The following is a 14,897-nucleotide window of genomic DNA, read 5'->3' as shown; positions in this document are numbered from 1 at the left end:
GATCTCACGAAGGATGCGGAAGGCCTTCGATATTTCCAAGTCTGAACAACGCCTGATGTGACTCACAGGTCCGTTGTGGAGACTGACTTGACTAGATCGCCGGATGTGACTCACCGGTCCGATTAGACAAGGTGTTTGCTCGGATGTTAACCACACCAAAGTAAACTAAAAACAAGTTCTTTGCAATGAACAAAGAGAGAAAACTTAAGAAGTTTTGAAGGGAAAAATCGATAATCTTTATTCAGAAATGATGGAGTACTTATACAAGTTCTAGTCAAAATGAAATAAATCATTTTGTGTGAAAATAAGACATAGAAAATATAACAAAGACCAGATCTGGTCAATACACAGAAAATTATGTTGACTGGCCAAAGTGAACCCTTTGCCTACTCTTGTCCAGATTCGATGAATCTGGATGCATGTCCCGCGGTAAGGAGCAGTACATGGTCCGGACGGTCTGCATGATCGGATGAAGGAAACTCATGAACTGATGTGTTCCAAATGTGTCCAATATCTTCAGAGAGCTTAAGTATCCTTCCCCTTGAGAAGCTCAGATGATCAAACTGAAGAATCGGATCAAACTGGTAAGTCGGATTTTCAGAACGTTCGGCGGTACGTTCGGCAGTGCCCGCGGTAAGAGCCAGTCGGGTCAGAAATGAGAAGCTGCGGTCTGATTCGAAATCGGTGCGTTCGGATGAGAGTTTGGCTTGATCGATCTTCCTAACTTGACGAGTTGGTCGGGGTAGCCGAGCTTCAGTACGGTCAGATCGATCGTCTGGACGTGGATCCAAACGAAGCTCCTTTCCGGACGTACGCGGGTCGATCCGGTACACGGCCCGGTCAGTGCGTTCGGTACGGTCGTCCGGATGAACCTCTGTTGAATTTCTCGGACTGTTCTGATCTTCATGTTGGACTTGTCCAACGAACTGCTCCATGATCTGAGGTGCATCATTCCCTCCTCCTTTAAGAGGATTTGTCCACAAATCCGGAACATCTACAAGAAAAGGAGATAAATCAGAAACGTTGAAGCTTGAAGAGATATCATACTTACCTTTCAGATCCAATTGATACGCATTGTCACTGATTTTTCTGATGATCTGAAATGGTCCGTCCACACGGGGCATGAGCTTAGATTTTCTTTCTTCCGGAAAACGTTCCTTCCTCAAGTGAACCCAAACCAAATCTCCTTCTTCAAAAACGACCTCCTTACGTTTCTTGTTGGCTTGTCGAGTGTACCTTTCTGTTCTGGCCATGATGTTAGCTCGGACCCGTTCATGCATCTTCTTTATTGTGTCCGCCTTCTTCTTGCCATCTGTGCTAACACGTTCACTCAAAGGAAGAGGTAAAAGATCAAGTGGAGAAAGAGGATTAAACCCATACACAACCTCAAAAGGTGAAAACTGAGTAGCTGAATGCATAGAATGGTTATAAGCAAATTCCACATGCGGCAAACATTCTTCCCAAGTTTTCAAGTTTTTCTTTATCAAAGACCTAAGCAAGGCAGATAGTGAACGGTTCACAACCTCAGTTTGTCCATCAGTTTGAGGATGACAAGTAGTAGAGAACATCAATTTAGTGCCTAATTTAGACCACAAAGTTTTCCAAAAGTAGCTAAGGAACTTAGCATCTCTATCTGAAACGATAGTCTTAGGCATTCCATGCAACCTAACCACTTCTCTAAAGAACAGTTCAGCAATGTGAGTAGCATCATCAGTCTTATGGCATGCAATGAAATGAGACATCTTTGAAAATCTATCAACCACAACAAAGATGGAATCCTTACCTGACTTGGATCGCGGCAATCCAAGTACAAAGTCCATAGAAATGTCTACCCATGGATGAGAAGGGATGGGTAGAGCTGTATACAAACCTTGGTTCAAGACTTTGGATTTAGACTTTTTGCACACAACACATCGACTGCAAATCCTCTCAACATCTTTCATGAGACCCGGCCAATAGAAATGATCGAACACAACCTTGTAGGTTTTCTTCACACCAAAGTGTCCCATCAAGCCACCTCCGTGTGCTTCCCTGACAAACAACTCCCTCAAAGAACATTGGGGAACACACAAGCGGTTATCATAAAACAAGAAACCAGCAACCTGATAATACTTCCCATAAGCAGTTTTGGAACTCTTTTTGAAAATCTCTTTGAAATCCGGATCAGATGCATAAATCTCTTTGATAAATTCAAATCCAAGAAGTTTGGTCTCAAGAGCTGAAAGGAGAACATACCTGCGTGACAAGGCATCGGCCACAACATTTTCCTTACCTTGTTTATACTTGATCACGTATGGAAATGTCTCAATGAATTCAACCCAACGAGCATGGCGTTTGTTAAGCTTCTGTTGTCCCTTCAAATGTTTCAGGGACTGATGGTCGGTATGAATGACGAATTCCTTGGGCCAAAGGTAGTGCTGCCAAGTTTGAAGTGCTCTCACCAAAGCATAAAGCTCCTGGTCGTAGGTTGGGTAGTTCAAGGTAGCTCCTCCAAGTTTTCACTAAAGTATGCGATGGGTTTCCTATCCTGCATAAGAACAGCACCAATACCCACTCCGGAAGCATCACACTCAATCTCAAAAGTTTTAGAAAAATCTGGTAAAGCAAGAAGAGGGGCTTGAGTTAACTTCTCTTTTAGGATTTGGAAAGCTTCCTGCTGAGGTTGTTCCCACTTGAAACCCACATTCTTCTTGATAACCTCAGTGAGAGGAGCGGCTATAGAACTGAAGTCTTGGACGAACCGTCGATAGAAACCAGCAAGGCCATGGAAGCTTCGAACCTCACTTACGGACTTAGGAATGGGCCAGTCGCGGATGGCTTTGACCTTTTCTTCATCAACCTTCAGGCCATCTTTTCCTACAACAAAACCTAGGAAAACAACTTGATCTGTACCAAAAGAACACTTTCCAAGGTTAGCAAACAAACGTTCGTCCCTAAGGACTTCAAGAACGGCTCTCAAATGCCTTTGATGTTCCTCATGGTTTTTGCTATAAACAAGAATATCATCAAAATACACAACAACGAAATGACCAATAAAGGATCTCAACACATGGTTCATCAGACGCATGAAAGTACTAGGTGCATTAGTCAAACCAAAAGGCATAACTAACCATTCATACAATCCTAGTTTTGTTTTAAAGGCCGTTTTCCATTCATCTCCCTCTTTCATTCTAATCTGGTGGTATCCACTTTTCAAGTCTATCTTAGAAAAGACACAAGCACCATGAAGTTCATCAAGCATGTCATCAAGACGAGGGATGGGATGGCGATACTTTACCGTGATGTTGTTTATGGCCCGACAGTCCACACACATCCTCCACGACCCATCTTTCTTTGGCACGAGTAGGACAGGTACAGCACATGGGCTGAGGCTTTCTCGGATGTATCCTTTGTCAAGAAGATCATCAATCTGCTTTTGGAGTTCCTTGGTCTCGACGGGGTTAGTGCGGTACGCTGGTCGGTTTGGCAAGGACGCGCCTGGAACGAGATCGATCTGATGTTCAATGCCACGGATTGGAGGCAATCCTTTTGGATTTTCTTCAGGAAATACATCAGAAAACTCCTGCAATAATCCTTTCAAATCACTCGGAATGTCCGGTGCAAGGTGAGAAGAAGATGAGGCCATAAGAGATTCCTTATAAACAAGCAAAAGGAATGGCTTTTTGGTGGCAAGGGTTTTTCTTACCTGACCTTGTTTGATGTAGAAGTTGGAATTTCTTGCTGATGCCTCAGGTTTGGAGTCTTGTTCTCGTCCCTTCTTAAGTTGGATTTGATCTTGGTGAACTTCTAAGGGAGAAAGGGGAACCAAGGTGATTTTCTTTCCATTGTGTTCAAAGGAGTGGCGGTTTGTGTAGCCATCATGGACAGCCTTCTTGTCGAACTGCCAAGGTCGACCCAAAAGAATGTGACAAGCGTCCATGGGAAGGACGTTACACACGACCTCATCCTCGTACCGTCCGATAGTGATCGGAACAGTCACCTGTTCCTTGACGTATTGCTCTCCGTCCTCATTCAACCATTCCAACCTGAAAGGTTTGGCAAGTGGACGTGTAACAAGTCCAAGTTTCTTCACCAAGGTATCACTAGCCACGTTGGTACAGCTGCCACCATCTATAATCAAAGAGCAAACTTTAGAAGAAACAAAACATCTAGAGTGAAAGAGATTCTCCCTTTGTTCCTTCTCGTCGGTTTTAGGCTGAACACTTAAGGATCGTCTAGTGACAAGAAGAGGACCAGTAGCTGGAAAGCTGAGATTGTCCTCGTCATAGACCGGTCCTGTTTCTTTAACAAACGAGGAACAGAACTCATCAATTACTTCCTCAATTTCGTCCTCTAAGATCGGTTCCTCCAAGAGCTTTCTTGTAACAAGAAGTGGTCCACTGGCTGGGTAATCAAAGGGCTCTTCTTCCTCATCAAAAATGGGACCAAGGTCCTCTTTTTCCTCTTTGTCCTCCTCGGATTCTACATCACCATTTTCCAAAAGAACCATCACCCGCTGGTTTGGACATTTGTTGGCATAGTGTCCGAGGCCCTGACACTTGAAACACCTTATGTCTCTTGTTCTGCTGGGGTTTTCCACTGCTTTTCCTTTATCCACACGAGTAGGAACATCAGTTTTCAAAGCAGTATTTGTTGTGGCAGGATACTTACCTTTGTCTTGGTAGCTAGGCTTAGATGGAAAAGGTGATTTTGAAGGGAAGGTGGATTTGGAGAGTCCTTTCCTTTTGACTTGCTGCTCAATCAGGATAGCCTTGTGTAGCATCTGTTCCATGTCACTATAATCCTGAAGTTCCATGCGGTCTTGGATGTCCCGGTTGAGTCCAGTGAGGAATCTAGCCATGGTTGCGTCTACAGGTTCATCCACATCAGCCTTAAGCATCAAAGTCTCCATTTCCTGATGGTAGTCCTCAACCGACTTTGTTCCCTGAAGTAGCCTCCTGAGTTTGTGGTGTAGGTCGCGTTGGTAATGGTCCGGTACGAAGCGTTTCCGCATAAGCGTAATAAGCCCCAACCAAGTCTCCACTGGTGCTTCACCTGTTCTCCTCCTGTGAGTCACAACTCGGTCATACCAGTTAATAGCATAGCCAGAAAATTCAGAAGCTGCTAACCTAACCTTCCTAATATCAGACAAGTTTTGACAATCAAAAACCAGTTCAATTTTCCTTTCCCATTCTAAAAAGACATCAGGATCATTCTTTCCTTCAAAGCTTGGAATTTTCAATTTCAAAGCACCCAACCCATTTTCATTTCGTTCAGCTCTAGCAAAAGGATTGACTTCACCTGGGTTTCGGTTTCTATGTCCTCTCCTGGGTCGGTTGATGGATTGATCATCGTTGGTATCTTCGTCAAAGATTTCTAGATCGGATTGGCTGTTCCGTCTAGGTTGAGCTCGTCTGGTTCCGGTTCTAGATCTGGTTTGTTGGCTCTCCTGAATCTCATCTAACCTTTGATGGATCTGCTCAAGTCCTGCATTCATAAGGTTAGTAAAAGTATCGTTTAAAGCCCTCATTTGGAGGTTTGAGAGTCCGGCTACAGAATTTCCGGGACGGTTCCGTTCTTCCTCACTGCTCATGGTTCTTCCTGAAATTCTCAACAATAAACGTTAGGGTAACAAATACCTCACACTCTCAAGTGTTTGTTTCCTCTCCCACTCACGTGTTTCTCTCAAAGATTTGAAGTGGTTCACACAAGATTTTGGTTTGTTCTCAAAGTTCAGAGAAAGACAAGTCCAAAGATACTCAGTGGGTCAGATCCAATCAAACAAGGGTCACAAGAGAAGGTAGATAAGAGATTACAAGGGGAACCCGCCTTAACCAACTCAAAGGCCGGATTACTCTTCAGCCAGCAGGCTTTCTCTTCCACCACCACCACAATCTTTCTTATTTTTTTTTTTTTTTTTTACTGTTTTTTTTTTTTTTTTTTTTTTTTTTTTTTTTTTATATGGTGGTAATGAGTGGCCCGGGTTCAAGATAGATAGAAGAAGAACTTTTTAGATGAAGAAGATGGTAGATGAGAAGATGGAATGAGAAGATGATACCGGTTGAGTGGCTCTGATACCACTTTGATAGACCCTTAGATCGGAACACTCAGCCGGTACGGTATTTGATAGGATCTCCGGATGGAGAAGTGATGGATCGAGGGATCTCACGAAGGATGCGGAAGGCCTTCGATATTTCCAAGTCTGAACAACGCCTGATGTGACTCACAGGTCCGTTGTGGAGACTGACTTGACTAGATCGCCGGATGTGACTCACCGGTCCGATTAGACAAGGTGTTTGCTCGGATGTTAACCACACCAAAGTAAACTAAAACAAGTTCTTTGCAATGAACAAAGAGAGAAAACTTAAGAAGTTTTGAAGGGAAAAATCGATAATCTTTATTCAGAAATGATGGAGTACTTATACAAGTTTAGTCAAAATGAAATAAATCATTTTGTGTGAAAATAAGACATAGAAAATATAACAAAGACCAGATCTGGTCAATACACAGAAAATTATGTTGACTGGCCAAAGTGAACCCTTTGCCTACTCTTGTCCAGATTCGATGAATCTGGATGCATGTCCCGCGGTAAGGAGCAGTACATGGTCCGGACGGTCTGCATGATCGGATGAAGGAAACTCATGAACTGATGTGTTCCAAATGTGTCCAATATCTTCAGAGAGCTTAAGTATCCTTCCCCTTGAGAAGCTCAGATGATCAAACTGAAGAATCGGATCAAACTGGTAAGTCGGATTTTCAGAACGTTCGGCGGTACGTTCGGCAGTGCCCGCGGTAAGAGCCAGTCGGGTCAGAAATGAGAAGCTGCGGTCTGATTCGAAATCGGTGCGTTCGGATGAGAGTTTGGCTTGATCGATCTTCCTAACTTGACGAGTTGGTCGGGGTAGCCGAGCTTCAGTACGGTCAGATCGATCGTCTGGACGTGGATCCAAACGAAGCTCCTTTCCGGACGTACGCGGGTCGATCCGGTACACGGCCCGGTCAGTGCGTTCGGTACGGTCGTCCGGATGAACCTCTGTTGAATTTCTCGGACTGTTCTGATCTTCATGTTGGACTTGTCCAACGAACTGCTCCATGATCTGAGGTGCATCACACAGGACATCTGTGGCTGTTTGTGGCTGTCCGTCAGCAAACACAGGACGTCCTTGACTGTCCGATTGTGTCCGTCATCACACATATGACGTCCGTGGCTGTCCATCAGTACACATATCAGCACGTTGGTCCTTGGACTCAGCACGCTGACCCTTCCCGTTGACTGTTTGGGTGATTTTGGCCCACGTGTGCTGTCTGTTCAGTACACACAGGACGTCCGTGGGTGTCCGCCAGCACACACAGGATGTCCGTGGCTCTCCGTCAGCAAACACAGGACGTCCGTAGCTGTCCATGTGTGTCCGTGTGTGTCCGACAGCACACACAGGACGTCTGTGGCTGTCCATCAGTACATATATCAGCACGCTGGTCCTTGGACTCAGCACGGTGGCCCATCCCGTGGACTGTTCGGGTGATTTTGGCCCACGTGGGCTGTCTGTTAAGTATACACAGGACATCTGTGGGTGTCCGCCAGCACACACAGGACGTCTGTGTGTGTCCATCAGCTCACACAGGACATCCGTAGCTGTCCGTGTGTGTCCGCCAACACACACTGGACGTCCATGGCTGTCTCTGTGTGTCCGTTTGAGTCCATGTGTGTCCGTCAGTAGAGACAGGACGTCCGTGGGTGTCCGCCAGCACACACAAGACGTCCGTGGCTGTCCGTCAGCAAACACAGGACATCCGTAGCTGTCCGTGTGTGTCCGTCAGCACACACAGGTCGTCTGTGGCTGTCCATCAGTACATATATCAGCAAGCTGGTCCTTGGACTCAGCACGGTGGCCCATCCCGTGGACTGTTCGGGTGATTTTGGCCCACGTGGGCTGTCTGTTCAATACACACATGACGTCCGTGGGTGTCCGTCAGCCCACACAGGATGTCCGTGTGTGTTCGTCAGCTCACACAGGACGTCCGTCGCTGTTCGGGTGTGTCCGTGTGTGTCTATCAGCACACACAGGACGTCCGTGGCTGTCCATCAGTACACATATCAGCACGTTGGTCCTTGGACTCAGCACGCTGACCCTTCCTGTGGACTGTTCGGGTGATTTTGGCCCACGTGGGCTGTCTGTTCAGTACACACATGACGTCTGTGGGTGTCCGCAAGCACACACAGGAAGTCCATGGTTATCTGTCAGCAACCGTAGCTGTCCGTGTGTGTCCGTCAGCACACATAGGACATATGTGTCTGTCCATCAGTACACATATCAGCACGCTGGTCCTTGGACTCAGCACGCTGTTCCTTGGACTCAGCACGGTGGCCCATCCCGTGGACTGTTCGGGTGATTTTGGCCCACGTGGGCTATCTGTTCAGTACACACAGGACGTCCGTGGGTGTCCGTCAGCACACACAGGATGTCCGTGTGTGTCCGTCAGTTCACACAGGACGTCCGTGGCTGTCCGTGTGTGTTCGTGTGTGTCCGTCAGCAAACACAGGACGTCCATCAGTACACATATCAGCACGTTGGTCCTTGGACTCAGTACGCTGACCCTTCCCGTGGACTGTTCGGGTGATTTTGGCCCACGTGGGCTGTATGTTCAGTACACACAGGACGTTCGTGGGTGTCCGCCAGCACACACAGGAAGTCCGTGGTTGTCCGTCAGCAAACACAGGACATCCGTAGCTGTCTGTGTGTGTTCGTGTGTGTCCGTCAGCACACACATGACGTCCGTGGCAGTCCATCAGTACATATATCAGCACGCTGGTCCTTGGACTCAGCACGGTGGCCCATCCCGTAGCCTGTTCGGGTGATTTTGGCCCACGTGGGCTGTCTGTTCAGTACACACAGGACGTCCGTGGGTGTCCGTCAGCACAAACAGGACGTCCATGTGTGTCTGTAAGCACACACAGGATGTCTGTGGCTGTCCGTGTGTGTCCGTGTGTGTCTGTCAGCACACACGGGACGTCCGTGGCTGTCCATCAGTACACATATCAGCACGTTGGTCCTTGGACTCAGCACGCTCCCGTTGACTGTTCGGGTGATTTTGGCCAACGTGGGGTGTCTGTTCAGTACATACAGGAAGTCCGTGCGTGTCCGCCAGCACACACACGACGTCTGTGGCTGTCCGTGGCTGTCCATCAGCACACACAGGACTTCCGTGGCTGTCCGTGTGTGTCCGTCAGCACACACAGGATGTATGTGGCTGTCTATCAGTACACATATAGCACGCTGGTCCTTGGACTCAGCACGCTGGTCCTTCCCGTGGACTGTTTGGGTGATTTTGGCCCATGTGGGCTGTCTGTTCAGTACACACAGGACATCCGTGGTGTCCGCTAGCACACACAGGACGTTTGTGGCTGTCCGTCAGCACACACAGGACGTCTGTGGCTGTCCGTGTGCGTTTGTGTGTGTCCGTCAGCACACACAGGACGTCCGTGGCTGTCCATCAGTACACATATCAGCACGCTGGTCCTTGGACTCAGCACGCTGGCCCTTCCCGTGGACTGTTCGGGTGATTTTGGCCCGCGTGGGCTGTCTATTCAGTACACAAAGGTGGTTCGTGGGTGTCTGTCGGCACACACAAGACGTCCGGGGCTGCCCGTGTGTGTCCGTCAGCACACACAGGACATCCGTGGCTTTCCATCAGTACACATATCAGCACGTTGGTCCATGGACTCAGCACGATGGCCCTTCCCGTGGACTGTTTGGGTGATTTTGGCCCACGTGGGCTGTCTGTTCAATACACACAGGACGTCTGTGGGTGTCCGCCAGCACATACAGGACATCTGTAGGTGTCCGTGGCAAGCATACATAGGACGTCTGTGGCTGTCCGTGTGTGTCCGTGTGTGTCCGTGTGTGTCCGTCAGCACAGACAAGACGTCTGTGGGTGTCCGTCAGCACACACAGGACGTCCGTGTGTGTCCGTCAGCACACACAGGATGTCCGTGGCTGTCTGTGTGTGTCCGTCAGCACACACAGGATGTCTGTGGCTGTGCATCAGTACACATATCAGCACGTTGGTCCTTGGACTCAGCACGCTGGCCCTTCCCGTGGACTGTTTGGGTGATTTTGGCCCACGTGGGCTGTCTGTTCAGTACACACAGGACGTCAGTGGGTGTCCCCCAGCACACACAGGACGTCTCTTCCTGTCCGTCAGCAAACACAGGACGTCCGTAGCTGTCCGTGTGTGTCCGTGTGTGTCTGTCAGCACACACAAGATGTCCGTGGCTGTCCATAAGTACACATATCAGCACGCTGGTCCTTGGACTCAGCACGGTGGCCCTTCCCGTGGACTGTTCGGGTGATTTTGGCCCACGTGGGCTATCTGTTCAGTACACACAGGACGTCTGTGGGTGTCCGTCAGCACACACAGGACATCTGTGTGTGTCCATCAGCACACACAGGACGTCCGTGGCTGTCCGTGAGTGTCTGTGTGTCTCCGTCAGCACACACAGGACGCCCGTGGCTGTCCATCAGTACACATATCAGCACGTTGGTCTTTGGACTCAGCACGCTTACCCTTCTCGTGGACTGCTCGGGTAATTTTGGCCCACATGGTGAAGAACCTTAAGGAACAAACACTCAACCGGATCTGATGATATGAACTCGATCTGAAGAGATTGAGAACTGATGGTATGAACGGTGACAGTAAGGGTTGCGGAATAGCCCAAAGATACTACCAGACTTCGATCGTTGCCGGATGTGACGCACCGGTCCAACAAAAGAAGGATCGAAACTTGGAGAAAACCTCACCAAGAAACTAAGAAATGTTCTAACAAAGAACAAAGACAGTAAAAACTCAAAAGAATGAAAGCAAAACGAAATTATCTTATTCAGATCTGATGGTTACATTATATAGAAGTTCTAGTCAAAAGACTTAAAGAAAAATGTGGGAATTCTAAACATAGAAAATGATAAAATTGACCAGATCTGGTCAAGGCACGAAATCACACTTTGACTAGTGAAAAACCCTTCAAATTCCGTCCAGGTTCATTGCTTCCTGAAGCATGTCCTGTGGACTGGGCCAGTACACAAGCAGGACAGTCCAAAGTAGCCAGTTTTGAAGTGTCACGGCCTATCTTGAGTTCCGCTCGTCCGAATCCAAATCTGTCTCGACCGTTGCTCTTAAAATGCCAATCAGTACGGGAAATACGAGCTACAGTTCGGTGAATTCGATCGTCTGGACATGGGTATTGATGAAGCCTCAAACTGGACATCCGGGCGGTACATGTGGTACTGTCCAGAAATGTATAGCAATGACCTAACTCAGGATCCGTGCGTCCGAATGCGATTCCGTCTCGACTGTTCTTCATCAAATGGAAAACAGGACGGTGAAGACAAAGTCCAGTACAGTGAAATCAATCATCTGGCCATGGTTCCAGCCAAAGCTCACATTCGGATGCATTTGGGACAGTCCGGTCAGTCTGGCCAGTATGGTGAAAATCATGAACCTCGGTTGAAAACTTCAGAACGTCCTGAACTTCATGCTGGTTCGGCTCCATGTACTGATCTGTGGACCGCGGTCTATCATTCCCTCTTTCTTCAAAAGGATTTGTCCTCAAATCCAATGTACCTATATCAAAAAGAGATAAATCATATACAAAGGAATTAAAATTCAAGGGAAATTCAGTAAATGAATAGAATGGACAGAAACTTCCTTGGAGTTTTGAAGTCATTTTTATCAAGGAATTCCAAGTACTTTGGCGTCCATTGGTGCTTGCTCTCCTTAGAAACTGATCATGCTTATCCTGTTTATTCAAAGCAAAGTGCTTTTGGTTTAGACAGGAGAATGACCGAGGAAACACCTTTGGTTCATGGAGGATCGGTTTTGGCTCAGGTCGATTCTTTCTGGGGCCTGAATCTCCTTTAGAAATCTGGTACTCGCGGATAGATGGACTGAATAACCTCCGGTTTGGAAAATTCATAACTTCTTCATCCGTGAAGCTTTTCATGCGTTTCCAAGCCTCAGTGAATCCTTGATGAGTTGGCTTTCTTGTAAAATTGGATTCAAGACAAAATACCTTCGGAATGTTGAGATATCCTTCTTGGACTGAACCTCTGTCGCTGGCACCAAGGTAACCGGTTTGAACAACAAAGCTTCTCCAAATCTGAGGTTGTTGGGCACGGCCAATGCTTTCATTCAGAGGCTGAACCTGTCTTTCCTGGATACTCAAAACAAACACTAAAAGACCAGGATCAAATGTGCAAGATAAATATTTGTTCAAATCACAAATCAAGATATCTTTTCCAAGAACAAATTGCCCATTTTTCAGCCTTTCAAGGTGCTCATCAAAGTAAATATTACAGACAAGAATTTTATCAAGATATGCAACAACAGTATTCATTTTCAAAATGGGCATATCCTTCCCAACATCTGAACACACAAGCTTAAGTTCAGTTTGAGAATCATTTATCAAAAGTTCAAGGCATTTCTCAAAGAATGTGTTGTAAACCAAAATATCATCAGAACTCAAGACAACACCATTATCACGAAATGATCTCAGAAAATGCCAAGTATTATCAGTTTCAAAACTCAAGAGATCAGGCTGCAAAACAGAACCACAAAATTCAAGATCACGAAAATCATTTTCAGTTTCAAGTGATTTCTGTTCCAGCAACTTCTGAATCAAAATTTCGTCCAAGGCATAAGAGGATGCAAACAATTCATCAGTGATCAGTACATGTCTAGAAGAACTCAGATCAAAGCTATTTCCTTTGCAAACTAACGAATCAAGAGATTTTTCAGCACAAAAATCAGTTTGTTGCAAATCAAGATCAAATGGCCTTCCAAGAAGATGAAAACCTTTGTTATGTTCCAAGAACTGATCAAAGCTCAAAATAATTCCAGAAGTAATGCCATTGAAATTTTGAAAACGTGATTGATCAAGACATTTAACAGGTTCAAATATTTTTAAAGAATTAATCATGTTATCAAAAACAGATTTTGAAACACAAAAATCTTTCATCTTGTCAAGACCAAAACGAATTACATCATCAGTACTGACTTTCACAACCATGTCAGGCAGAGAATAAGAGAAGAAGGGTCCTCACAGTGCTCTTGAAGATCATGAAGCAAAGGGGCAGGAGATGAAGGAGCAGTAGTTGTGCCGGAATCAAAGCAAAGATGGCTCTCCATAAAGGTGGATATGATGCTTGTTGCTTCCTCATCAAAGACTGGATCAGGTTCGTCCTCCTCATCAAAGATAGGTTCTGGGACTTCATCCAAAGATGTCCAAATGTCAAGACATGGGCACTGATGTGGAATATCCAGTGGCTCTTCCTCAAAAACCTGTTGAGACAAAACAAGGCTACTCGGATGCTCCGGTTGCAAAACAGTTAGTTCTACATTAGCCTGTTCATTATAATTTATAAACTCAGATTCAAGATAAGGAAGGTCACAACTTTCTTCACAAGACATCAAACTTTCAATTGGTTCTTCATCAGTTTCATCAAATATAGGTGAAGAATCTGAAAAATCTTTAAATTCTTCAAAACAGTTTTCAGATTCACCTTGGGTTTTCTTACTGATGGAAAAGGATGGCTCAGCTACTTGGGCACGTGTGGATGTGCTCTTCTTTCGGCTCTTGCTGACGTCCTTGAGGGCTTTGTCCACACCCTTCACAAAGTTATCACAAAATTGTTGGACATCAAACTGAAAATGTTGCCTTTTTGGATCAGCCACATCTTTGGAGGTATTGACATGCTCTTTGCTCCACCAAATTGGTTTTTCCTGCACATCAACAAACTCATCAAAAGTATTCAAAGCATATTTAAAGGAGGTTTGAGAGACAGAAAGTCGTGGGTGCTTCTCCTTTACTTTTCCTTTGGAGACCAAACATCGTAAACCTGAAAAATCTCAACACAAAAGCTAGTAGATAAAAACCTCACACTCTCAAGTGTTTGATCCTCACCCACACAAGTGTTTCTCTCAGATTTAGGTGATCACACACAAGTTTCTACTCAATGTTCTGAGAGAACAAATCAAAGAATCCCAATGGGCAAATCCAAGCTAACAAGGGAATTTTCTCAAGATAGATAGATAAGAGATTTTTGATTTTTTGAAATCCGTTTTAACCACCTCAAAGGCTGGATTACTCCTCATCCAGCAGGCTTTCTCTTCCACCACCAATCCCCAAATGAAACTTTCGATTTCTATTTTTTTTTTTTTATGTGGATCTTTTTTCTTTCTTTTTTTTTTTTGATTAGATCTTTTTTTTTTTTTGATATGGTGGATGGTAATGAGGGGCCCAGATTTAAGAAATGTAGAAGAAGAAGTTTTTATAAGAAAATGGAAGATGAGAAAGATGAATGAAATAGACAATACCGGAAGAGTGGCTCTTATACCACTTGAAGAACCTTAAGGAACGAACACTCAACCGGATCTAATGATATGAACTCGATCTGAAGAGATTGAGAACTGATGGTAGGAACGGTGACACTAAGGGTTGCAGTATAGCCCAAAAATACTACCAGACTTCGATCGTTGCCGGATGTGACGCACCGGTCCAACAAAAGAAGGATCGAAACTTGGAGAAAACCTCACCAAGAAACTAAGAAATGTTCTAACAAAGAACAAAGAGAGTAAAAACTCAAGAGAATGAAAGCAAAACGAAATTATCTTATTCAGATCTGATGGTTACATTATATAGAAGTTCTAGTCAAAAGACTTAAAGAAAAATGTGGGAAATCTAAACATAGAAAATGATAAAATTGACCAGATCTGGTCAAGGCACGAAATCACACTTTGACTAGTGAAAAACCCTTCAAATTCCGTCCAGGTTCATTGCTTCCTGAAGCATGTCCTGCGGACTGGGCCAGTACACAAGCAGGACAGTCCAAAGTAGCCAGTTTTGAAGTGTCACGGCCTATCTT

At 45.6% G+C, this 14,897-nt stretch overlaps 1 protein-coding gene across 1 annotated transcript; it reads right to left on the bottom strand.

The window, feature by feature from the left end:
• Nucleotides 1-2,476: 2,476 nt before the first annotated feature.
• On the bottom strand, nt 2,477-5,572 carry LOC117130500. The gene is made up of 3 exons (XM_033283316.1): nt 4,234-5,572; nt 3,361-4,110; nt 2,477-2,886 (listed from the first exon to the last, which is right to left on the bottom strand). Exons 1-3 carry the CDS (start codon nt 5,570-5,572, stop codon nt 2,477-2,479), a joined length of 2,499 nt encoding a protein of 832 aa, XP_033139207.1.
• Between the last annotated feature and the right edge of the window lie 9,325 nt (nt 5,573-14,897).

Source organism: Brassica rapa, unplaced genomic scaffold (assembly GCF_000309985.2).
Source record: "Brassica rapa cultivar Chiifu-401-42 unplaced genomic scaffold, CAAS_Brap_v3.01 Scaffold0515, whole genome shotgun sequence".
Taxonomy (NCBI): Eukaryota; Viridiplantae; Streptophyta; class Magnoliopsida; order Brassicales; family Brassicaceae; genus Brassica; species Brassica rapa.
Note: the sequence above shows the minus strand (reverse complement) of the source record. Positions and strands in the feature narration are given on the sequence as shown.